The sequence below is a fragment of the Gambusia affinis genome, linkage group LG01, assembly GCF_019740435.1.
Source record: "Gambusia affinis linkage group LG01, SWU_Gaff_1.0, whole genome shotgun sequence".
NCBI lineage: Eukaryota > Metazoa > Chordata > Actinopteri > Cyprinodontiformes > Poeciliidae > Gambusia > Gambusia affinis.
This window is the reverse complement of record NC_057868.1, coordinates 7,998,527-8,024,845: the sequence shown is the minus strand read 5'-3', so window position 1 is coordinate 8,024,845 and position 26,319 is coordinate 7,998,527. Positions and strand designations below refer to the sequence as shown.

General features: G+C 39.8%; 1 protein-coding gene across 1 annotated transcript; it reads right to left on the bottom strand.

The window, feature by feature from the left end:
- Nucleotides 1-3: 3 nt before the first annotated feature.
- ampd2b (adenosine monophosphate deaminase 2b) lies at nucleotides 4-23,794 on the bottom strand. The gene is made up of 14 exons (XM_044128965.1): nucleotides 23,374-23,794; nucleotides 11,544-11,640; nucleotides 10,585-10,776; nucleotides 10,370-10,459; nucleotides 10,035-10,164; nucleotides 7,289-7,483; nucleotides 7,078-7,209; nucleotides 6,801-6,964; nucleotides 6,206-6,332; nucleotides 5,943-6,106; nucleotides 5,608-5,728; nucleotides 5,238-5,411; nucleotides 4,484-4,594; nucleotides 4-4,382 (listed from the first exon to the last, which is right to left on the bottom strand). Exons 1-14 carry the CDS (start codon nucleotides 23,480-23,482, stop codon nucleotides 4,167-4,169), a joined length of 2,022 nt encoding a protein of 673 aa, XP_043984900.1. The 5' UTR covers nucleotides 23,483-23,794; the 3' UTR covers nucleotides 4-4,166.
- Nucleotides 23,795-26,319: the final 2,525 nt, after the last annotated feature.

Genomic DNA, 26,319 nt, shown 5'->3' with positions numbered 1-26,319 from the left:
CTGACTCATGATTGACCTTGTTTTACTGGCTACTTCTCTGTAAATAATCTCTTCTTGTATTTTTCCAGATCAAGATGACATTCAGGCGTTTGCTAGTCGGTTTGGGGATCTGAAACATGCGTGGATGGGAAAACTAAGTCAGCATTACACAAAACAAAGTGGAGAATCGGTGATAGAGGAGGCATTCAGAGTGGTTAGAGTGAAGATATGACTCTGGGTGCACAGAGACTCCTTCACAAATCATCAGTCTGTTTGAAAAAGACATATTTTCACCCCTTTTAGATTTTCCCAAACTTTATTCTGTGTTAGCCTGGACTGTTGAGTGAAAGACAGAAAATCAAGGTCACACTGGATTGTAGCCCAGACCAGAATTGATAACGTTTATGGCTTTGATAAAACAAGCAAGCTCATGTTAACTCAGCATTTTTTTATCTTTCAAAATTGTGCTGTGTCACAATTTGCTGGCCTAATTTTATACTAAGATGAATCAATCCAAAGAGTATGATGGAACAACGTAAAGCAAATAATTATTCATTTCAGTTTCTAAATGAAAAGGTTTGGATTTACGCAATTGTCAGTTCAACTGTGGTCTGTAATGTTTTTCTGTCCAGTTTATGGTTTTCATTAACAAATTAAACACTTTTTTAAGTGTTGCATTCAGAAGAGTTACATTTTTGGCAAAAGAAATGTTGAATGTATCAAAATATGAAGGGTTGTTACCAGTAGAGCAACATGTCATTATTTCTTTTTCAATTAATTTTGTTCTAAATCACTGCTTAAGATAAAATCTGCCATCCTAAAACGCAATGTTCCTGGAGCATCAGATAAGGCCTTTTTCTTGTTTATTTTACTCTTACTTGCAATGTTATTAATCAAAAATCTACTATGCTGACGTTGCAGCAAGGTGTTTTAATACCAGATAAGAACATTGCATCGATTTCAGAAAAATTTAACAACAGCTAAACAAATAGATATTTGTGAGAGAACTTCGGCAGGCTGGAGTGGCCCGATTTTAAAATAACATTTCCTCAACGATCATTTCAAACCAAGTTGGTTTGCTCGGTGAGGAGGTTTCTCAAGTGTCAACGTCGCTTCCTGCTGAACTACAAGAAACTGAATGTGATTCTACAAAAAAGTATCCTTGAACATACATATTCACACTCTGATTTAAACACTTTACCATAAGGAAAGTGCTTTCAAGTGACAGAACTTTTAACTACATAATCTTTGTGTCCACAATCTAGGGCTCTCGAGATTATTTAAGTGCAATGTTTACGACATGCTGCTTATGCAAGTGGAAATGTGTTCAAAATGATCAAAATGATCAGTGCAAAGAGGAGAAGATAACAGGGGTCATAATGATGGACTGACCAGCTGGCAGAAAAGATGTCTGACCTTGGTTACAGTTTGGTTGCATTGTTTTTATTAACGTGGTTTTATTTGTCTTTCATAAGATAATTTTATTAATCTTTCATCCGTTGGAGGTTGGGTGCATTTAAATAAAACTTAAGCAGAATAAAGCAAGTATTAGTAAACCTTCTCTTCTAGATTTTCAGTTTTATTTATTTGGGCATATGATTTGGGAAAATATTTAAGAAAAATATGTCATCCCACCTCTTTGAGCTCCCAACAAGTTAAACGAATCAACAAACAGAAGCTTAATTTGCTCTATTTACTCACTCAATACAAGCGCTGTTCATATTTTTATTTATTTACTGACCTCAAAGACACATTACAAACTGAATACTAATGTTTAACAGCATAAATTATATTTATTCTTGACAGACACAATAATATTACACAAATGACACATGTACAATTCTCATAAAGGACACATTTAGATTTTAAATAGCCCTAATGATACCAGGATCCATAAGGCAGGAGTTTTAAAATGATTTTGCACTTTATCAATTATCGGTTTATAAATAACTTTTTTTTAAATATCTGGCACTTCTCTATATGTGCAAGGAGTGTAAACTGAAGGAATAGATTATACCAGGTATAATCTATTGACAAGTATTCAGACATGTCTTTGTAAAGAACACATGGTGGCGATCACAGGTCAAACCATCAGCTGATACAGAGTTGTAAAGCTAGTATAATGTTTGACTACAGAAGTGTAGTATCACTCTCCTTTAGGACCAAATATTGACTTGTCCTCATTCTACCTTTATGAATCACTAATAAAATATACGACAAAATGTTGCAGGTAACTAAAGATGGAGATGTTCTCTTTGGTACAACATGATTGAAACTCAATCATCTAACATGTGTCTGTGGTTGTAATTTAATCCTGCTGGCCTCTTCTGCACATATAAAACAGATTTAGTCCTTTTTTAAAATCTGGACATCTTTACGTTTGCAGGACATTTGTGAAAAAAATTCTAATGGTGTTATTGCTTGAATTGTTTATTGTTTTTGACAGCAACTACATTCAACAGAAGTTAACTGTGAATGACGTGCAAGGGCATCAAAGTTAAAATTATTTGTTCATTTGACGTCTGTTCAAGTTTAAGTTAGAGAATTTTAATAAAATCAAGGAAGATGATGTGTGAAGGTGTCTCTGATTTGTTAGCTACGCTGCCACAGTTGCTCATGGGCAACAATTAAAGCATTGCCTCTAATTATAACCTGTTTATATAAAATGTACAGAACACAAAATCTCAGACGAAAAGCCACCAAGTAAGAAACCTAAAGTGCAATAACGCTGCCATCCATGCTGGAGCCTATTCCAACTCCACAATGGGGTAAGCAATGAAGGCAAACAACCATGCAGACGCAGCTTAAGGTGATTTAGCATCACCAATAAGACTTACATGCACGTTTAGGACAAGAGTATTCAGAGAGTACAGAGACCACATGCAAACCACATAGAAAACAAGATTTGTTTTGCCAATTTTAAAAAAAAATGAATTTTACAGATCCAACTCTGACAGAATAACTATCCAACCACAGCTTTTGGATGTAGAGAAAAATGATGTGGTCACTTTGCAGAAAGACCAAAACCCACCTACCAAAAATGAAGATTTCAAAATGGTAATCTGTGAACTATTAAAATTAAAACTTTAAGTCTGACCTGTCCAGGGTGACCCCTCCTGAACCCAAAACGTTCACTGGAGATAGGCACCAGCAGTCCTCCTGACCCCACTATGGTCAAGGGTTTTAGAAAATGACTGGATGAATGGAAAACATTAAGTCCATCTTTATGCTCTAATTGGTGTCCTGCAGTTTCACATTTGTCCACACACTGTTACACGTGCCCAGATGTAATGTGGTACATTTTATGTATATTCCTGCAATAAGTCTTAGAAATATACCACTTTAGTTTTTTTTTTCTCATGCTACAACCTCAAACATGAAATCTGAAAATTGTGACTTGCTATTGTATTTATAGCCCCTTTTACTCGCATACCGTGAAATAAAATCCTTCTGAGCCCAACTAGTTTCTGACATGGTGGCATTGTTTAATTAGTAAACAGTGTCCACCTGTGTGCAATGTAATATTTTATATACATATATATATAATTTTTTTTTTCTAATTGACAAATGGCTCTACTATTACTTTTTCTGTAAGATTTCAAGGATGGTACATCTATCTATTCACTTCTTTAACTCATGTTATTATAGGTTTGATGTAGCTGGAGCAGTGGCTGCAAGACCCAACAACTAATGAAGGACTAACAGAAATAAAATAAAAAAAAAGAACATTGGCAAACCTCCTAAATAGCCCAAAAAGTAACCAAGTAACCTGATCCTAAATGGAGCTCTATATGTTGTTTAAATTATTTTTCTTTTCACAGTCAATCTTGGATCCTGTTTATTATTCATGATATTTTTGAAAATGTGCAAGACTTGGTACAGCAGTTACAGACACTGAACGTACAGTAAATGGTGACAGAATATGTGAACAGTCTATGATACTCTTAGAAGAACTTAGTCAAGAGACATTTTGGGAAAAAAGCATCAGGAACAAAACCGACGACTCCTGGAAACTAAAGGAAGAAAACTGAAGATACACAGGTTCTAATTTCTGATGTTAGCAGCTCGTAATCATCCCATATAGAAGGTTTTCCTTTTCTTTCACAAGTGATATGTTTCTATGCAAACGGGTACAATGTCCAGATGTGGAAACGTGGCCTGTGAGCTGAGCCGTGTGTGCTGCACGTTCACTTCGCTGCCTGCACCGCTCCCATACACAATGCCCCCTCCTCCTCTATGGTCTCCAGCTCATCTGTGCGGATGGCCTGCGTGATCAAATTCAGCTCCTCACACATGGTCTCGTAGCGGTACGCCACACGGATGTCGGGAACGTTGGTGCGCCTGATGTCGTTACTCGCCTGGCCTTCTCTGATGTAGTCTGGGCCGAGCCAGTAGCTCTTCATCTGATGAGGAGAGAGGGAGATCAAACTGTCTGCATACTGACAGTCTGTTTCATAACCGTGAGGCAGGTTAATATGTAATGTGCTATAAAGATGAAAGCTACCTTGTGAGAGAATCCACTCATTAAGACACTGTTCCTGGATAACTCACACATGTCACAGGAGCTCAGTTTCCACACCTGAGCAGCGATGCTGTACTCTTCCATCAATGGCTCCTGCACAAAATAAACGCATGCTTTGATGTCAGTACCAATATAATGTAGAGGCAGTTTCCACCAGCAGGATTTAAATTTAACCAAAGTTTCCAGCTAAATCTATTTACCATATAAAAATGTAAAAAAAAACCAAAACAAAATCCACAAATAAAGCTCTATAAATACAGAGTGCATCTGTATTTATCCAACCTTTACTCTGGTGAAAATAAATAAAATTCACTGCGACAAACTAAGTAAGTGGCCACCTTTCAAAGTAAAAGATAGCAGAATAAAAACTGATAAAAAAAAATATTCTTTTTTTAAATGTATGTTGCAATCATGAAAGAAGAAAAACAAATTAATTAAATGTATGCTATGTGTTTTTAAATCAACTAAATTAGTGTATTAAGCTGTTCAAAGGATTTTTTTTAGGGTGTAATAATTTTTAATCGTAGTACGTTGAAGAACTTTATAGTGTGTAATCATTAAATTATTTTGTCTCGTGGCCCTAATAAATTTATACAAAGATCCAAGATTCAAGCAGGCAGGACAAGCACACCTACTCCTTTTAAGATTATTTTCTTTCAAACTTTTAATGTTCTCGCTGTTAACAGTTCTGTTTAAACTGAAGAGTTCATTTGTGAGTTGGTAAGCGTTGTCTGACCTTGGTAAAGTGAAACTGCAGAGGATCGTCTGTGGAGAGAGAGACCATGAGTCCTCGAGACAGGTACTCTGGCAGAGGGTTGCGGTGGTAGCTGAGGAACAGGCTATTATTGCTAAGAGGAGACATGGCGATGCCAATCTGAGCCAAATAATACAGGTACTGCAACACAGGAGCCTGGAAGAGAAACAGGGCCATCATGTTGTGACATGCCCCAAGAGAATTTTAAAGAAGAAATCAAACCACAAAAGAATAGAAAAGGCCTTGATGTTCTGACCAGTTCCTGAAATGTAATGTTTCTTCACATAATACAATGTGAAGAAACATTACATTTAAGAACTTTTTGTGGTTTGGGGGTGGGGTTGAGTCCCACCTTTCTAAGCAGCAGCCCATGGGAGATGTTCTCCGACAGCATGAACCCGGACACCAGGTGATGGATCGGCCCTGCTTCCCCACAGTGAGGCCGCAGAACAAGGGTGTGGAAGCCGCTCTGCCTGGGATAAAAATACGGTGTAGAAAATATTGGGAACACGGCGAGGAACAAGACTGAACAAACAAACACCCACAGATCTTCTCCAGTGACACGCAATCAAAGAGATGAGAGAGAAAAGCACAGGATCTAAAGAGTTTATTTTCTGAACAGCAGCTTTCAATAATATACATATATATGTTTTAAAATAACATGTACTAAGGCGTAATCTAACTTACCTGCGCAGGTGATTCAACACTGTCATGTTTGCATACATATAGTAGAGGTAGTAGGAATATGGCGGGTTGTCCTCCTCTGTCCAGTTGGCTGGCAGTGGACTGTCCAGGTTGAAGATATGTTGCTCTGGTTTGGATTCATCGTCCACACTGTCAAAGCCAACAACCTGCAGGACAAATAAAGTGCAAATCTGTTAAAAAAAAAACTCTCTGAGGAGGATGTGAAGTTGACGATCAGATTTGGTGGGTCAGTGAAGTGACCGTACATGCTGAAGAAAGAGGTGCAGCTCTGGGTGGCTGCCAGGGTTGATTGTGACCTCAAATAAAGGCCTGAAGATATTCTCAAGCATGTCCTGGAAGTTGGACAGCTGTCTCTTTGTACGGTAGACATCACTGTGAGGGGAGAACATAAACACATTTTAAAAAAAAAATCACTTAGAAATCACTGTTGCACCGATTTAATGAGTCAGATATTTACAAAGACTTCTGGCTGTTTGGAAACCTACAGAAATGTATGTCACGACAGAGAAAATGTGCGGCTCAATGCCGGGAGGGGAGCTATTATTGTTATTGGGATTCGGACTTACGATGGCGATGTTAAAAGCGAAAAACGAGCAAAATTTCCAACTGCCGAAACGCAGAGTGTAACTGACACTGCAGAAAAAAAATAATTAGAATTGGTTAAGCTAAATGAAAAATAGGTACTTTATAGTACAAACCACAGTGTGAAAAGTGTGAAATAAAATGATTTTATAATTATTATTTTTCCATGATGACAGGTCCCCTGACCGCACCTCATTGCTCTTTAGTCCCTCCATAGTTTTGAGTAAAAGTTGGATCTAAGCCAGTAGAGAAACTCACAACAGTCGTGGCACCTGTACGAGCCACCGCACGTTGTCGGAGTAGACCTGGTGTCTGACGGCCCACTTGGCCAGCTTGTCCCACTCGTTTCTGCAGCGGCCGTAGATGGACAGCCGGAGCTCCACGTTCTGGTACTTGCTCTCCTCCAGGTCCGCCATCACTTCCTGAGAAGCAGTGAGAAAAATAGCCACCAGAGGGCGACAGCGCTTTAAAAAAGATACAGTCAGGATTTCATAGGAAGTGGCTAAAGAGGTTCTGCATGCTTTTTAACGAGCACCTTTATAATGTGACCGAAGTACTTCCCCTCGATGTAGTTGTCGGTTTTGATGAAGATCTCCCTCAGGATGGATTCACCGATGGGATTATATTTAGCGTTGAATTTGTCAAACCGATGGAAGGTGTTGCGGTCCTACAGACGGAAAACAGTTTAAACGTTTCGTTGCACCTCGTAGTTCTTGTTTATCCATTTTTAACGCTGTGTTGCTTACGGCATGCATGTCCAGAGTGTCCACACTAAGGTCAAAAGCGGTCAGGTTCATGCTCTCAAACACCTCCATGAGTGTCTGACCTTTGCCTTTCTCCACATGCACAATCTCTTTTGGATATTTTTTCATGGCTCTTTTGATGAAACGAAGAAGATGCTTCTGGTTCATACAAGACGAAGCGTGAATGTGAGTGTCTACCTGCAAAACAAAAAACAGGCAAAATTTTTTTTATTTTTTTTGCCTGTCCCCATCGGCTCTGGGCTATTCACAAGCAGTGATGGCATAGTTACTTTGAAAAAGTAACTTTAATCGGACTACTGATTACTCCTTGAAAAAGTAACTTAGTTATATTACTGACTACTTGACTTGGAAAGTAACTAAGTTACACTAAAAGTAACTTTTTAGTTACTTTCAGCAGCTGCTAACAACAACGCTCCGCCTCCTGTGAAAATCACATTGATCTTTGCCAATTATTAATTGTAAGTTATTTTATAATGGTAACATCAACAAATTGTCCCCACTGATAAGGTTGAACTGAAGAGGAGATTGTAGAAAAAACAGTACAAAAAAAATAAAAAACCTGAGTGATTTGTGTGGTCCACTGTTGTCTGGAAAACTCTAAGAAGGATTTTAAAGCCCCCCCAGGCTCCAGATTCTGCGTTACGGCCCTGCGTTTGGTGTCGCAGCGCACAGAGTTCCTCCTGCAGCTCCACAGCTCAGATGGCTGCACAGATTTGTTACACTTACCGTAATATTAATAATTATAGTGGCGTTAAGTTGCCATTATAATCATTGCCAACTCCGGACACGTTCATTCGTGGCTGTTTTTACGTTTATTGCGCTGTTCATATTGGTCTCGATGTTTGCAGTTTTCTGGAGCGCAACATGAAGCTCGACGTCATTCAGAGGTAATATATTAACTTGACATTAACAAAGACACAGCGGGACGGATCATCCGGGAAATGATGAACAGGGAGAGACTGAGTAAAACTACCTTAATGACGGACAAATTCTGGGATTTATTATGAGTCTCTGCTTATTTACAAGCCCAAATGAACAACTTCACGTTCAAAAACGAGCCCAAAAAGGCGCAACCCGCCGCTCATTAAATTTGCAAGCGACTTTAAAAAAATGAAGCCCAAAGCCGTTTATAATAATCGGACTTGGCGACAGAAACTCAAAATAGTTCCAGTTTTTCCAACAAAATGCGCATCTCCCTCCATTGTTTACATTTCTGTTGCATAGAGACGTCGGTCACTCGACAAGACGAGTAGAGGAAATACGATTAAATTACAAAAGAAGATAGTAACGCACAGTGATTTTGATAAGTAACTGTAGTCTGACTACTGGATTTGAAATAGCAACGCGTTATATTACTCGTTACTGAAAAAAGTGGTCCGACGTCAGTAACGCGTTACAAATTAACGCGTTACTGACATCACTGTTCACAAGTGATTATAACGGAACGAGGTACAAGAAGGTGTAATTTTTACCTTACGAATATTGTAAAAGTCTCTGTGGGGAACCTTTTTCTGTGCTGCAAGCTCCTTCATCTCATTCAGCAGGACGTGCATCTGGAACTTGGAACTGAGATACTGAAGCCGACGATAGCAAAACGACTTTCTGTGGGGAAAGAAGACATTTCACCACACTAATGGGTTTTAAATTGATTTCAAACAATCTGTGCCTTGCAAAAGTAATCATAACCCTGCGGCACGTTATTTTGGCTTATCCTATTAAATCCCAATAAAAGTTTGAGGCCTAGGAAAACTTTTGCAAGTAACATCAACAAATTGTCCCCACTGATAAGGTTGAACTGAAGAGGAGATTGTAGAAAAAACAGTACAAAAAAAATAAAAAACCTGAGTGATTTGTGTGGTCCACTGTTGTCTGGAAAACTCTAAGAAGGATTTTAAAGCCCCCCCAGGCTCCAGATTCTGCGTTACGGCCCTGCGTTTGGTGTCGCAGCGCACAGAGTTCCTCCTGCAGCTCCACAGCTCAGATGGCTGCACAGATTTGTTACACTTACCGTAATATTAATAATTATAGTGGCGTTAAGTTGCCATTATAATCATTGCCAACTCCGGACACGTTCATTCGTGGCTGTTTTTACGTTTATTGCGCTGTTCATATTGGTCTCGATGTTTGCAGTTTTCTGGAGCGCAACATGAAGCTCGACGTCATTCAGAGGTAATATATTAACTTGACATTAACAAAGACACAGCGGGACGGATCATCCGGGAAATGATGAACAGGGAGAGACTGAGTAAAACTACCTTAATGACGGACAAATTCTGGGATTTATTATGAGTCTCTGCTTATTTACAAGCCCAAATGAACAACTTCACGTTCAAAAACGAGCCCAAAAAGGCGCAACCCGCCGCTCATTAAATTTGCAAGCGACTTTAAAAAAATGAAGCCCAAAGCCGTTTATAATAATCGGACTTGGCGACAGAAACTCAAAATAGTTCCAGTTTTTCCAACAAAATGCGCATCTCCCTCCATTGTTTACATTTCTGTTGCATAGAGACGTCGGTCACTCGACAAGACGAGTAGAGGAAATACGATTAAATTACAAAAGAAGATAGTAACGCACAGTGATTTTGATAAGTAACTGTAGTCTGACTACTGGATTTGAAATAGCAACGCGTTATATTAGTCAGTAACGCGTTACAAATTAACGCGTTACTGACATCACTGTTCACAAGTGATTATAACGGAACGAGGTACAAGAAGGTGTAATTTTTACCTTACGAATATTGTAAAAGTCTCTGTGGGGAACCTTTTTCTGTGCTGCAAGCTCCTTCATCTCATTCAGCAGGACGTGCATCTGGAACTTGGAACTGAGATACTGAAGCCGACGATAGCAAAACGACTTTCTGTGGGGAAAGAAGACATTTCACCACACTAATGGGTTTTAAATTGATTTCAAACAATCTGTGCCTTGCAAAAGTAATCATAACCCTGCGGCACGTTATTTTGGCTTATCCTATTAAATCCCAATAAAAGTTTGAGGCCTAGGAAAACTTTTGCAAGGCTGTGTTTTCAACAAAGTAGTCTCCAGTATTAGGAAATAGAACTTACACGGGTCCATTAATAATGAGGGCCATCATGACGTTCATATCAGCGATGTACTCCTTCAGGTCTGGGTACGGCAGGTCAAGCTCTGTGCTCCTGTTTGCGACATCACAGTCAAACAAGTCTGGCTGCTGCCACAGGAACACGTGAGCTGAGTCTAAAAACAGAAAACTCCTCTAACTGAGGATGAAGCACCAAGAGATTTGTCCCCAATATCTTACTTTTCCATAACGTCCCTGCTGGTGTACACGTGCATGACGCCGTTCACCATCTTGCAGCCGTAACCCACATCGGGGGCCGAGCCGGTGGGGTCCCGGTTCTCGTACGGGTGCTTGTCAGAAGCAGGTGGGTGCACCGTGGTATCTGTGAGGGGGCAGAAATTCATGCTCGGTCTGAGCTCAGCAGCCCACACACTGTGGCAGCATGTTCAGGAGGGTGTAACAGATTGTAGAGCTTTAAATCTGTGGGGGTGCCAGGTTGTATTCCACTGAGAGAGTACTACTGCTGTCGCTTAGCATTTTACAGTCTGATCCAGAAAAACTAGAATCACATTTTCACATTCTTTAATGTTAAGTAAATGAAATATGAAACAGAAGAAAGACTAAAAATAAGTCATTTTCTCTCACACAGCTTGTACTTTGCAGTAGCCGGTCTAATTTCTATTTTTGTTTTAGCATCTCGCTCCAGAAAGGTGGTAATTTCTTTAACTGGTCAGCTGGTGGAGTCAAAAATAGCAGAGTTGAACAAAGGGACACATTTGTTGTTCGAAGCGTGCTAAACGAGTTGCTAGGCAGACATGCAAATGACGCTCGTGGTGATGTCTTTAACTAAAAGGACAAAAGCTTTGGCTGCAAGTGAGACTTTTCAAAGAGCTCAACAGTAGCATCTTCTGTTGGACAAAACTAATCCCACTGCTGTGGACATTAGAGATTTTGTCCATGTGTAAAAATGTATGGTATCTGTTTCATTGCTCTGGCTCATCAGCTCTCTTTGAACAATTAGTGACACTGAAGCTTTTTATAATCCTATAAAACCTGGAGCCTAAAAGAACAAGAAGAAGAAGAGGAAGGAAGGAAGATTATTGCTGAAGAAGCTCAGATCTAATTTACACTTCACATAGTGAGCAGTGACTAAAAAATGTCCGCTTGGTGGGTTTTCACAGAGCAGTGGAGCTCAGTGCCTATTCGTGCCTTCGTAGACGATGAACCATTTAGGTGAAGAGCCATCAGAGCAGAGCCCATTATTGCTCTGCAGGACCCCGTCCAACACAGACTCAGCTGTCACGGACAGATGAGGAGGCTTTCAGAACATGAGAATCCTTGTGACAAGGATGGAAGTGAGTGAATGCAGTTAAAAATAAAGGTAAAGGTAATTTTATTTAAATAGCACATGGTCAGCAACAAGGCCATACAAAGTGGTTTATAGAAATTAAAAGGAAATGCAAACAAAATTTCATAAGCAAAAAAAAACCTACGTATTTTATTATTAGGACATAAACAATGAGAGAAGGGTGAGAACTACTCAACTCGGGTGTAGTTTTCAGAAAGGTATCCATCTCTAACTCGAAACTTCCTGTCACTGAAATATTCATCACCATGTTGAATATTTCATTGCATGCATGGCAGAGTATCAGTGGGTCTGATGTCCCTCAGTATTCATAGACCATGTTCAAAAAGAGGTCAGAGAGGATGCACTGCATGTCACAGTCTGACCTCTTGGACAGCATTTGTTGATGACAGCAGCTCAGACACAACACACACATAACCGGACAAGTAAACTTTCTATTAAAGCAGGAGCATCCACCACAATCAAAGCTTTTTTTTAACTATTTTTTTTTGAATTATTAAATTGACTTTTTTTTTCCCCACATTTTTTTTAAACACCTATTGTCTTTATTTAAGTCTGGACCCTTACAGAGTTGCAGAAAAAAAAAAATTGTTAAAAATTAATTGGCCAGCCCTCAACCCACCACACATTTGATCACACTCAGCCTAACACCGTCCAATCAACACGTCCCACTCAACACAGAGAACAAGTTTGCTAGGACCACATGGCTGCAATGTCAAAACATAGACTGTATCTGAAACTCTGAGGAACAATGAGAGGAACACACACATGTCTGCTGCACAGAAAAATAAAACTTAAGAGTTGACGTTTGCAGGAAAACTGTACGCTGAGTAAGCAAGACATCATATGACATGAGACATTTACCATAACTGTTTCTTTGAGCAATTTTAATTTCAAATATTCTGGATAATTGTTGGAAAAAAGTAAGTATATATATGAGTGGTTTATTTCATAATGTTTTTTGAAAGTCGTTTTGATTTGCTGCCCTGTGAGGTTTGGGGCATCACCACAGTTCATTTTTCATTCAAAACTTTCAACTCTAGATTCAAAAATAACCACTGGATTGTTATTTCTGAGAGAGGTGACAACTGCACGTCACAACAAATCTAGCTTTTTGCTGCAAAACCAACCCAGTGTATCACCAAAATAACACCCATACCCAGAGTAAGACATGGTGGTCGCACAATCACTTTTGTCTGATGAAAGGTTTTTGTTGTGTCCGGAGGAAATGAAGGTCAGTTCCACGTATCAATCAGATTGGGTCAAACACATTCAGGTTTCTGCTAGAAAATACATTTTTATAAACACATTGAGTCTAAACATACATCCAAATCAACAAAAGAATAATTTCACCTGAAGTAAAGCAAAGTTTCAGAACAGCTGAGCCAGAAACCAGAACTAAATTCAACAGAGAATTGTTAGGAGACTTGTAGAGACAATAGTATCAAAGAATAGATGTCTAAATCTAAATGCCCATTACTTAACCAAAAGTCAATGTTTGCAGTCTATCAGCCACAGACATCTGTGCAGTGCAGCAGCAACCAAGGATATTATTTCTACTGTCAGTTCAATGGATATTAAGCCGCTCTAATGACACCGGACACTGGTGTGGAGGGCAGGATGCGACAACCACATTGGGATGCAGTAAGGCCAAGCCCAGCCACTGCTTCCAGACCTGCAGCTAAGCCCCTAATGGCTGCTATATTTGGATCAGTGGCGTTTATGGTTATATAATGACTCATCCCCTCACGGACGGGGAGCAAACCGCTCTGAAATTAAATCCGTCAGTGTTTTTCTTGGATGTATTTTGCCCGCACGGATGTTAAATTGACCAGAGTTCTCTTGCAAAATTGTTAAACTGGTTTACAATTGCCTACAGGATCTAAGAGATGCTGGAAAAAAAGACAACACTCACTGCTTGATATCTACTGAGTCAAAATGAGGTTAACTAGGGGTCGCACAACAGAGAGAAAGGCTGAAGATGTTCACTCGCTGGGGGCTCTTTAGTAGAAACATTTGCTCAATAACTTGTTAAAATGAACAGTGAATCTGCCAATCACCTGTTAGGGACTCAGAGCATTTATCCACACAAAGTAAAGTAACTAAATAGAAGGTCAGAAAGGAGATTTAAATTATTTTAACACATTATGGCTGTTTGTGTCAGAAAGAGATGATCTGCTGGAATCTCCAAACAAAACATTCCTTTCAGATTTTTCAGATTTATAGAGAATGGATTAAAAAACCAGAAAATATCTGTTGATACAAAAAGGCTTTGTTGATATCAGGGGTCAGTAACTCTAACAACTTGTTGCAACCAAAGTAATGTGTTTGTGACAAGTTCTGGTCCTGGCCTGTGAGTCTAGTTTTCTGCTGCTGGAATCAGACTGTAGGATGAGAATGTGGCAAAAACATCAAATCGGTCTTGCTTTGTATCAACACTTCAGACTGGTAGCAGTATAATAACATGGGGTGACCCCAGGCTGCACGGTGCTGCAGCTGGGAACACTGGTTTTGACTGAGGTCTTTCTTAGAGTTTGCATATTCTCCAGTGCATGCATGGGTTCTCTTCTGGTACTTTGACCTCTGACCTCTAAAAACATGACTGTTTGTATAATTGCTCTCTCTAAATTGTGGGTTTGTGTCACGTGATGGACTGGCGGCCTGTGCAGGCTGTACCCCGACTGTCGCCCAATGACAGCTGGAGATAGATCCCAGCTCCCCCGCAACCCGGCAAGGACAAGCGGCGGGTTTAGACAATGGACGGACTTCAGGTCCATTACTGTGCCAGTTGAGCATCATTAAATTACACACAGCTAGCCTGAGTGTTTTTCTAGAGTATTTCCATCTCATTATGCCCACAGTGTGCCGTCTTCTAAAGGGTAATTACAGCAACACGTCACAAAGCTCAGATAATCTCACTTTGGGCTCTTGAACATGACAGTGGGTTCCCTGTACAGATCTCAGTGTAACAGAGCGTCTTCTCTGAGCAATGTTTCCAGCAACTTATTGAATCTATCATATAATATATAGGAAATAAAGCAGTTCTGAAAACAAAGTGTACCTAATAAAGTGACCAGTGAGTTCATATGTAATTTTGTGTGAAGCTCAAGATGATTCCTGACTCTTTTGAAAACCAAATGAGATGCAAGAGACAGATAGAGTCACGTGATTCTCAATGTCAAAGGACTAAGAACAAGCCGCGTAGCTTCGAGATCAATATGTTTTATTCCTTTTCCATGTCTGTAAATGTTTACCTTCTAACTCTGGGCCCTTATTCAGAATAAATGTTCAGCATGAATAAAATTCAACATCCCCCCCTTAATCTCTCTGGTTTTACCATCAAACAGGCCGCTGTTCAAACCACCATAGTCTACCTGCACCTGTGGAGATTTTAAATCTACAGTCAGAGCTGTGACTCATCGCCTCGGTGGAAAATATTTCTCAGTAAAACTTACATATTCTCACAGAGGCAAGATTGCTTTGGGATGCCGGAGACTAACAATGCTGTGGAAGAGTTTTATTTGGAAAGCTCCGAGCAGAATCGGATTTATTTCTGATGCTTAGCGAATGTGGGAAAACAAGGCTTTCTGGTAAAAATGTCAGACGAAACGCAAAAACCAAGAGTTTAGAAATCATACATATTACACATGTTGTTTCTACAACAATACGCTTCCAGCTAAGTGTCTCTGGTACTTCTGCATGTAGTTGACTGCTATCTAGAACCAAATAAATCCAACAGGATTTAATGACCATCTGATACACCTTCATATTGTAACTAAGCAGCATTTAAAACCTTTTTCCTTGTGGTTCAACATTCATCTGCGGATCCTGAAACTTGCCTCCGTCTGCAGAGACAGTTTTTATCTCCACGCCCACAGGCCAAAAGTGATATAAAAACAGCCTCTTCTCTTTTTTTCTGCTTTTCATCAGCCTATCCTGTGGAAACTAAAACACACTAACAGCCCAGATACGGTCCAGCATTACAACCCCTCCAAGATCCCACAGCTTCGGCGAGTTGCAGGCATTTATCGATTTGGATTTCTTCTTTCTGCACACTTGCACCATTTTACCCACTCTGCAAATGCACCAGAAAGCAAGTTTGTGGGGCGATCAATCAGCACACTGTCTCCTCGGCCCTCTAAAGACGGCGCTGCTTGGGGCTGTAGCACGAAGCCGTCAGAGGACAGCCAGAAGAGAGGTGATTGGGGAAGAGGGAGAGGAATAAAGGAGGGGGGCATTTTGTGCTGTTTTTTTTTTTTTGTAATGAGGGATGAGGGTAGTGGAGCATACCTGTCTCCTCAAAGCCAGTTTTAACCAGCAGCTAGCAGAGCCAAGGGAGGACAGACAGACAGAGGTAAGGAGGGAAAGAGACGCTGTCCATGCTGGGAGATGGAGCATGTCAAACAGCAAGTGGCCCAGGATGGCGACTGCTGTCCTTTCAGCATGGGCTCAACATGATGGAGGCAAAGGAGGGATGGAGAGAAACAAATGAGAAACACTCCAAGTAAAAAACCCCCCAAAAAACAAAAAACTGCAAACACACTCGTGCCTGTACATCAATGCACACACAGAGTCAAACCGTCAGTCATCTCTGCTGCTATCCATAATCTGTCCCTGTCATACATACACAGAGCAGGTCCGGCGGATCCATGAACTCCCCCTCACAGCCCCCCTCTGCTCTGCCTGCCTCCTGGTCCAGGCCAGCTGTCGCTGCACTAGCCGCCTCTGGAGCTGATCTTCCTCATTTAAAAGCCTCTGACATCTATCTGGACTGTACCACAGGAGGATGAGGAGGCGGGGGGGAGACGAAGGAACATCAGCGGAAAGCACCGTCTCTCCTGGGTTGAACCGGTGGAGCAGCACCCCCCCCTGTTCTCCGCGCAGTCGTGTGAGCTGTGTTTTGCTGAAGGGACCATGTGTTCGGGATGTTTGTGTCATGTGTGTCTGAACCAAACAGTGCTGTCTCAGCTGTAAGGTTTGACATTTCATTGTCCTTTTATTTATTTTTTTTGCTGTTGTTTTCATAAATAGTAGCAGTCTGAGGAGGAAAAATGTGTTCAACATGTGACCAGAACCGAATCTCCTCTCACAAATCTACTTAAAGAGCCGCTTCGTTGTTCCCATTCAGGCTGAAGTGTTGTTTTCTGGAATGACCTTCTCTTTCTTCTACGATGGCATCTTAGGGACATGCTAAAAAAAATTAAATAAAATTAATAGTATTATGAGAATAAACTCATATGAGAATAAAGTCATGATATCACGAGAATAAAGTCGAAATAACACGAGAATGAAGTCGTAGTAATATGGGAATAAAGTTACAATAGTTTGAGAATGAAGTCATAAAATTACGAAAATAAAGTCCAAATAATACAAGGATAAAGGTGTAATAATATGAGAATAAGGTAATATTCTCTAATGACTTTATGAGGCCATAACTCATAAAGTCATATATTCTTGCAATAAATGTGTCTTATATTACAGGAATGTCATAATATTATGACTTAATTCTGGTAATTTTATGACTTTGTTCTTGTAACTTTATTACTTTTATTTTCTTAGAGTGGCTCTAACACTCTATCGTATTGATTATGTGGCCTAAAGTTAAAGTATTGGGTTACTTGTCTTTACACAGACGTGAACATGAATTAAATCTCACTTTTAATCCATATTATTGAACTAGGAATGGATTTATGGGAACTTTAATGTCAGATCAGAAGGTCTGGCTATGAAACTTGGTATGTCAAAATGTTAACAGTTCCTTTTAGTGAAACCAAGGAGCCTTCAAGCCGCCCTGCGCCATGAACCATTATGCACTGAACTTTACACCAGACACAGCGCCTTCAGGTAAGCACTGTTCTCCTGGCTACCACCAAACCCAGACCTTCTCATCGGCTCGTTGGGCTGAAAGGTGTGTTGCATTGCCGCAGGACCTGGGAAGTCAATTCCCTGAAGATCTCTTTAGACAGTTCTTGAGCTAATCTGAACGACACATGAGTTTGGATCCAGGATCTGTGCAGAAAAGTGGCGATGTCAGCATCAGCACCGTATCTCAGCATCGAATAACCCCGCTCTGTGACCGGCCATTTCATGGTTGGTTGCTTTCATTCCCAGTCTCTACCAAAACTGAAAGAGTTGATAGCAAGAAAACTTTCTGGCTGAACATATTGACCAGACTCCATGCAGAAAGACCTCAGGCTGGGATCTGAACCCAGGACTTTCATGCTGCGAGACAACAGTGCTACCAACTAACAGATGAGACTATTATTATTTCATTGTTTGTTTATGTGATGATTCCTGCTTTTTGATTGATTTTAGTCCATTTGATATCGCTGCTTCAGGGGCTCTTGTCGTTTTTCTGTCCAGCTCAGTAAGACACGAGCTGCTGTTCTACTGAAACTCAACTCAACTTTTACCTTCAATTTCTGGAGATCCTCTTACAACAACAGGGAAATCTCCTAAGTAACTCTATGCAACCCCACATGACTGAAAAACAAATCTGTTCTGGAAAGCCCTCCTGATGGGCAGGACAATATGGAGGGTGAAGCCCAATGTGACACTTTTACCCTAAAACGACCCCACCTGGCCAGAGAATCAGAAAATCCATTTTGTCACTTCTTATGCTCGTTACTCAAATACAAATTAGTTTTGAAGAACTCTAATTGATTTTCAGTGAGCATTGAGACGTGGATTTATTCAGAGGCGGCGCTCTCTAATGGTCATGTGAGGTTTTACAGCCAAATGGCTGCATTTATAATGATTCATTGTGATGGATGGACATCTGAATGATGTTCAGCAACCTCAAGAGATAAATTAAACCTGGTTATAAACTTCTGTCTGTCATATTGTCTGCATTTCTCTATTTTTTTAATCTTTAAGCTTCTCATTCAGTTCAGTTAAACTCTAGGTAATTTAGTGTTTATAGGCTAAACTCGCCACATTATGCAAATGATAAGTAGAATTTAGAGTTAAACATTTTCAGCCATTAAAAGGTGTGATCTAATGCCTGTACCTTTCAAACCAGACCTCTTTGAGTGCGAGCAGCAGCTGCCGTCAGGTTTCTGTCGACTTATTGACTGCATCAAAACAGCATCAGGCTCCGGGACAACAGAGAGGCGACCCCACCCTCCCAGACCCCATCTCATGCCAGATGTTGCTCCATCCAAGCAGCGGAAAGGAAACAAAAAGTCAGAGTGTCTGAGCTCAAGTTGTCTGATGAAGGTGTGCCGGTGTTTTGGTCAATCATTAAGAGAAATATGTGTTATTACCTCAGATTAGATTCTTGTTACGGTGACATTACAGTGTTTGCTTGCGACCCGCGCTGTGACATCCGTGTGGGATTGTAACAATGGCAACAAGTGACACAGGCTAAAGAGGCGTGAACAACATGTGAGTGATCAAAGGTCATTCATTGCTTCCTGAATGACCATCCTGAATCAGTGAGCTGATTAAAGGACTTACTTTGGAAATGTTTCACATTTTATCACAGGCCATGAGTTGCTTTTACAAATATGATCAACGTCCTTCTGCATCTTTCTATTAATCTGAGAAGCAGATTAATGGGGGTGATTAGGAAGTGATTGAGAATCAGATTTAGCTATCATCTAAAACTTAGATGACAGCATGTTTGAATGTTCCAGTTAAAGAAAAGACTAAAGTTCAATCAAAAGTCTGTGGCAGGACCTGAAAATTACTGTTCACCGATTATATTCGCCCAGTCTGACTGACTTTAATCTGTTTATCAAAGAAGGACGGATTCAATTCACATTTCTTGATTTTTGAAGCTGTAACTTTTCTACAAACTGTCGACTGGATCTGAAAACGAGTCGACAGCACATTCTATGTATAAAAATATTTTAGAAATATACCTCACTTTATGTTGGTATGAAATCACAGTAAAATAATCTTCAGATCTTGGTTGCATTATGATAATGTGTGAAAAAATTCAGAGGAGTATGAAAACTATTCCAAGAATCTTTAATCTCAAGTTGTGTGTATTTAGAGCTGGATTAAAGAAGCTTTGGAGAATCGTGGTGAAATTTTAATAATGAAATCAGAAAACTTGTAGAAGCATGAGGAGAGTGGAGCATGAAGCGCAGGCAGAGGAACAGGAAATAATTAATGCAAAGAAACTGAACAAAGACTCACAGAAACTACGAACCAAGTGGAAAAAGCTAACACTGAGAGAAATTAATATAAATGAAAAAGAAAAAAAGAAATCACACGGCAACACCTACTAACAATAATGAGCACAGAGAGATGAACAGAATATGGCAAGATCTAAAGATCAAAAGATAATCAGAAATGACACCCAAACACACACCGTAATGTATGATATTGATGTGTTTTTTTTCCACTCTGCTCTTAATGCATTTTCCATTAAACCATTTTGGTCTCAATTAATGTCAGACAGCTGTTATGACTCAAGCAGACAGCTACTGCTGCATTCATTTACAACCATTTGCACACATTTCAGTGCCTCAACAAGTCCACATTGTATCAGCGCGGTGTGGGGGCGAACCGGAGAGTCTCTTATCCCAGAACCACCTTCCTCACACCCAGCGAAGAGATTCATCTATAGCTGCTCTTTGCTGAGCTTCATCCTGCAACGATGTGATAAATACAGACACTATGCTCAAACATGCTGCACAGAATACACCCCAACTCTGAGCTGTTCTGATCCTGCAGCATATTTTCACATTTGCTCCCTTTCAGCTGAACACGTTCACTTGTTAAAGGGGGATAATCCACTTCTGCTTCATGCAGGTGTCATTTATCAAGCATGTTGAAAGACATCATGCGACCTCTATTTAAAATTCAATCGAAAGAGGTTGAAGCAGAAACAAATCCAATAAGCGCTGAGTAATTATTTGACAAGACTGTAGAGTTAACCATCTGATCTTATGCAATCAAATCAGCCTGATTTTGCTGCATTCGTTGTACAGATTGTACAGTTACAATACTGTACAATCTGCCCCTCAACTACACAAGCGCCCTTGCAGAAAAGCATAAAACAAAAGAGATGAGTCACCTAAATGTCATATTTGCTTACTCAGTTGGTTCCCTTTAAGCTTTAACCAAAATCAAACGTGAATGTTGTTTTTCCATGTGCCTCTGCAGACTGTCTTCGGCAAAGTCTCTAACGATGAAGAGGTAAAAGAAATGGGACTTAAAAAAAACCCAGCATCTTTGCAATTATTCCACCCAGCATGAGAGCATTTATTTATAATAATGCTTTTGTTTACGAGCTACTAAAGTGGATAACTGCTGAAAACATCCTGATCTGGGAGCTAATGATTCACTCAGCTTTCCTGCTGCTGGATTAGGTGTCCAATTATTGAACACATTGACTGTAAACTAAAGTCTGAGCATGCCACTGTTGGTTCCCAGTGGAGACAAGAACAGGAAGACATTACTGAGATAACTTAAAATTTAAACAATGCAAGATTTTGAAGAAATATGACTATAACAATTGTCCAAGTCAAGATGGAGGACATGGACTTCAAATTTTATAATATTACACCGCTGTGCCTCCAAAAACACAAGCACTATGAAATAAGACACTCTGCTATCACAATAACATTGTGAAGTGCAACTATACCACGAAGCAGGATGTAATAGCTGTTTTTATTCCTGTTGCCAGAGACTTTATTCTTTGATTCTCTCATAAAACCAACAACAGGAACATAGAGATGTAGAAGTGAACAAACCGCTGTTAAATTGACAGGTTTGATCTAACAAGAGAGATTTTGATTCACCATTTTCAAAGCTTTTCAGCGTGCAAGGATAACGAAATGAAATTAAAAACAGAATTCTATTGAAAGAAAAATGTAAATATGCTATAACCTTGTTGCATAGGTTATAGCATACTTGCTTCAGCTTCAGTTTCAGTTTTTCTTCAGTTCAGATAATCAAATTAACATGAACTGGAAGAAGTAAGATGAGCTCTGCAACGGCCAGAATATAGCTACAAATATCTCCTGGATTTTCCACATGTCTGCACTGAGGGTTGGGGTGTCAAAATAAAAGGTCTTTCTTCCAAAGAAAACATCTGAAACCGGCTCCAAATATGTGTAACATGTGGTGGTCTGATGAAACATTCTGTCCAGGTATTAAAGTAACAAAAAAAAAGAAAAAAAGGTGACATCACCAAGTGGATACCAAAATGAAAGTGACGGTGGCAGCATCATGCTAGTTTCTCTCCAAAAACTGTTGGGTTTTTTTCCCCCCCCACAAGACCCCCAGGATGTCTGATGTAAAACTGAAGAAGATGTCTAAATATGCATTCACATAAACAAAACGCTGATTTTATGGAAGATAAACGAATGTTTTGAATTGGTGCAGAGCTAAATTAGACGATACACATGTGGGGTCGTCTGAATGGGACTGTAAACAAAGGATTCAGTGACATTTCACCAAATCAAAATCTGTCCTGCTGATGGACTCCTCAGAAAGCTGAACATTGAAAATTATTGAAATTATGTTGTATCAGGTGTGCAAATTTATGCAGCCAAGTTCTAATGCCTTTTTACGTTTTTCCATAGAATTATTATTTTTTATTTTATAGATGATTTGTTGTACAGAATATATAATTTTGTGGAAAATGTTTTGAAATGATTTATCATGCTCTAATTATTTTTGTATTAGTGACGTGGCGTTTTGGAACCGTATTGTAAACTTCTGAGAGCTACTGTAGGTTAAACAGCAAAAGTAATATCCAAACCATGACAACATTTGTTCCTAGATTAGTCCAACCATTATTTATGTCCTATAATCTCCTGCATTTAAAAAAATAAGTAAAAATTAAACTTGCACCGATGCAGAAATTATTTTCTGCATTTTCCCTGATGAAAGGAAACCCTAATGTCTGAATGTGGGGCTAAAAGAGACAAATACGATCTGCACAGAGGGACGCTTTCATCTTGTTTCACAGAGTGACCCCTCAGCCTCACGTCACTCTAGAACGTACAAACAAGTTTTGCATTTCAGAGAAAGTGTGGCTGGAGCCGCATATGACGCCTCCTCTTTGTGGTTTGGATAAAAGACTGTGCGTACATCAGAGTGGAGGCTAATCCTCTCTTTCAGCCGAGGACAAAGTCCTGAGGTACCAACATACATATTCTCTCTCTGCAGTTAACCAGTTAAGCAAAAACCAGTCATCAAGTTTCTTCTCTCAAGAAAAAAAAAAAGGACAGGAAGAGTCATTTTGCAAAATGCTTTAAAAACAATATCCCTATTGCAAAGTCATAGTTCAGCCTAAAACATGACAGCTAACAACAAAGGGGTGTTCACCTGAGAAAAACAAGTTACGCAACGGCTAAATTGTTTCAGACTGGTGTGGCTCATTTATGGTGCAGCTGTGAATCCATGAAAGATGAAGCCAGAAAAGATAACAAAGAAAAGAAATGTAATATAAAGACGGTGAACATGGTTTCAGCAATGCCTGAAATCTTCCCCACAAAACAGCCTCTGTTGCAATTTCCTGTAATCAACAGGTTTGCATTTCAACTACTGCCAACCTCTTCCAACTCAGGGGAAAGTAATGCGCACAAAGTGTTTTTATTTGCACAGTCTTACTTTTTCTGTTACTCATCCTGAGAAGCTGTCAGAGCCGAAACATGTGGTTTGATGTTTAACGCAAGACTCTTCTCACCTCCTCCACTCACCTGTGCTGGCCGTGTACTGCAGGCTGCCCCGCTTCTTAAAAGGGGAAAGAGGCTTGCTTTTGACCCCGGAGCCACCGGCTGCGGTCCCGGAGGGCACGTTGGTGGACATGATCCCGGGTCGTGTTGCTCGGCTCGGCTCGGCTCGAAAGAGAGGAGGGAGAGGAGGAGAACTGAATGAGTCAGGCTGAGCTGTGGAGGACGGAGTGATGCTGGGCGAGTGAGGAGAGGAGGAGGAGGAGGACAGACAGGAGAGAGAGAGAGAGAGAAAGAAAGAGAGAGAGAGAGATGTAGCACAGATGCTTTCAGCTTGAGGGAGTCTCACTGCAGTCGATGTGTGAGAAGGGGTTTCCAGACTCACTGGTCCATCAGCATCAGCATCCCTCTGCAGAGAAACAAACTCCGCCCCCTCGCAAAAGACCCCGGCGCCTGAGCTGCAGCGTTGGTGGTGGTGGTGGTGGGTGGGTGATATACGGTCTCACATTTCCCCCCCTGGTCATGCGCAAAAAACACACGCTTACACAGCCACGCACAACAACCACTACAACACACGCACTCACGCACGCTGTTCTGCTGTTGCCATGACAACCACAAATCTGTGCGTACTTTGTAGTGCAGAGTGTTGGCTAGCAAAGTTTCTATTAATAAATTATAAAAGGGGTTGCGTAAAATTTGATAAGTAAGCGTGAACACGGTGAGGCGACATCAACATTCGCCCTGCAAGCACGGAGAGTCAGTGAGACGAGGAAGATAATCTGCAGAGGTGAAGCAGGTAGATCCACGCTCCGCAGCATCAATCCCAACAAGCGCAGGCGCGTCATGTTCATAGTTCAGCACTGACAAAATATGGACTGAACAGAAAGTTCTCAGTAAAACCAATTCACTGTTCAAAAAGGATTTGGGTCTGAAATTGTTTCATCAATTACATCCTCTGGGAGCTTTTGTTGTTTTCTTTCTGCCCGTTTCTTTTTATCTCCCTAGTGGAAAAATTTATATGCTAAGTATGTTAAATTTTAACATACTTGAGCATACTTTAAGTCAGACTAATCATGAGTATAATTCAAGTTCACTAAGGATTAGTTAACAGCTAATTTTGTGCTTAGTGTACTTTAATAGTAGTAAAGTTGTATTAAAGCACAATTTAAAGTGTACTTAATGTTCTTCAATGTACTTTTTTTGGACAACTTAAGTTACACTTTAAGTGTACTTTAAGTATATTGCTTTTTTGTAATATAAACATGCTTGATTAGTATATTTTTAGCGTACTACTTTTGTGATTGAATTACATTTAAAATATACTTAGAATGTATTGTAAGTATATTGGCATTACATATTTTATATATTAGTGGTGTGATTACAGTATGCTACAATTACACTTTTGGTTTATTATAATTGCTAATGAAGTACACTTTTTAGTTACTCAATGTCTTTAATTATTCTGCTTTGCCACTTTCTACATTACATCACCTTTTGTTACTTTTGCTAAAAAAACATCAAACATGTACTTTTACTTTTACCTAATTAAATTTAGTCTTATTTTTCTCTAGTTATTTTTTAATGAACATTTTCATTACTTCCTTATTAATCATTGATTTTAATTCCTAATCCTCCATTTCCGCATAAGTAATGGATTCATGACATAAGACGACAATGAGTGTTTAGCTTGAATTTAGCAGGGCACCTGAAATAACAAAAATACTTTAATAAAAGTTAACAAACATGCAGCGCCTTGATGAGCATTTGAACATGAGCAATTTTTGACTGAAGCTCACTGCCAGCCAAGGGCTTAATGGGGTCAACCATGAATGAATACACTCAGCAGGAGGCTCTGCGTGTGTGTGGTTTCTTATTACTTATTCATGCCAGCAGTGGGAAACATGCGCCCTCTTGTGGCATGAAGAGAAACTGTGACATCTTGTGTAACCCAGCTCCAGGCTGCAGTCGCTTCATGACCTTTACAGTCAAAACTAAGGGAATCGTGTCGTTTTGAAGCTTCATTTGCTCATTTTCATGTACTAACACTGACGTCAGCTTTCAAACAGCAGAATGTATCATTAGAGGATTAGAAAAACAATGGTTGGAGAAATTACAAATTTCCAGACTGTGCACCATGGTCTCAGATTTTCACACCCTCCCCTCACAGATTGACTCTTGCTCTGTCAAAGAGAGCTGTCTATAAATCCATCTGCAGATCTCCAGCTGGATTAGAGTCGATGCTCTGGAGGTGATCAACCCGCCTTAATTCGTCTGTCTTTCCTTAAAGTGTTTTGGTAGTTTTGTCATGATTGTTTCTCCTATAATTTATTGCCATCTCCCTCAGCCTCCTAATGAGGTTATCAATATATTTATGTCTTTATCATGCAGGGAGAATTTGCTTTAGGTGGTTTTGGGTCACCAGCCTGAAACTCAACTCCCATTTGAATACTCTGTAAGTCTTGATAGACTCGTTCCAGTTTGACCAGTTAATTTATCTATTGGTGAAGAATCTATAGATTTCATATCTCTAAGTTGCTCTGAAATCTATTGAGGGGATTTGACTAATTCACCCTCCAGTCCTGGTCATGATTCTTCTTTTCTCTTCTTTTAATTTCTCACAGATATATATGACATTTTGAGAACATATTGATGATTAATACAGCCTGACATTTCTTCTTCTTCTTCTCTGGTTTCTAATATTACACAGTCTTTCACACATTTCAACAACATGTGTGTACAGTAGGAGAAGGAGAGTCGCATTTTCTCCATAATGATGTCCATTCAAAACTTTGAAAGGACACTTTTATATTTGAACATCATACAACGAAGCCCAAAACTATTAATCCCCCTGGCAGACTTGGATTTCTTATTTTTATCCAACCAAAAGTATTTAAAATGGAACATATGGAGAAAAAAGATAAGATAATAAATCAATGAAAAATTTTGGAAAATGTTACATTTACTTTTTTATTT

What these genes read in the sequence shown, in the direction of transcription:
- ampd2b (XM_044128965.1), bottom strand. Translation starts at nt 23,482, where the DNA reads ATGTCCACCAACGTGCCCTCCGGGACCGCAGCCGGTGGCTCCGGGGTC. An exon ending in GTCTACGAAGGCACGAATAG is followed by an intron (nt 10,777 to 11,543) that starts GCACTGAGCTCC and finishes ATGCTGCCACAG; the next exon opens with TGTGTGGGCTGCTGAGCTCA. An exon ending in ACACTCTGGACATGCATGCC is followed by an intron (nt 7,210 to 7,288) that starts GTAAGCAACACA and finishes TTCCGTCTGTAG; the next exon opens with GACCGCAACACCTTCCATCG.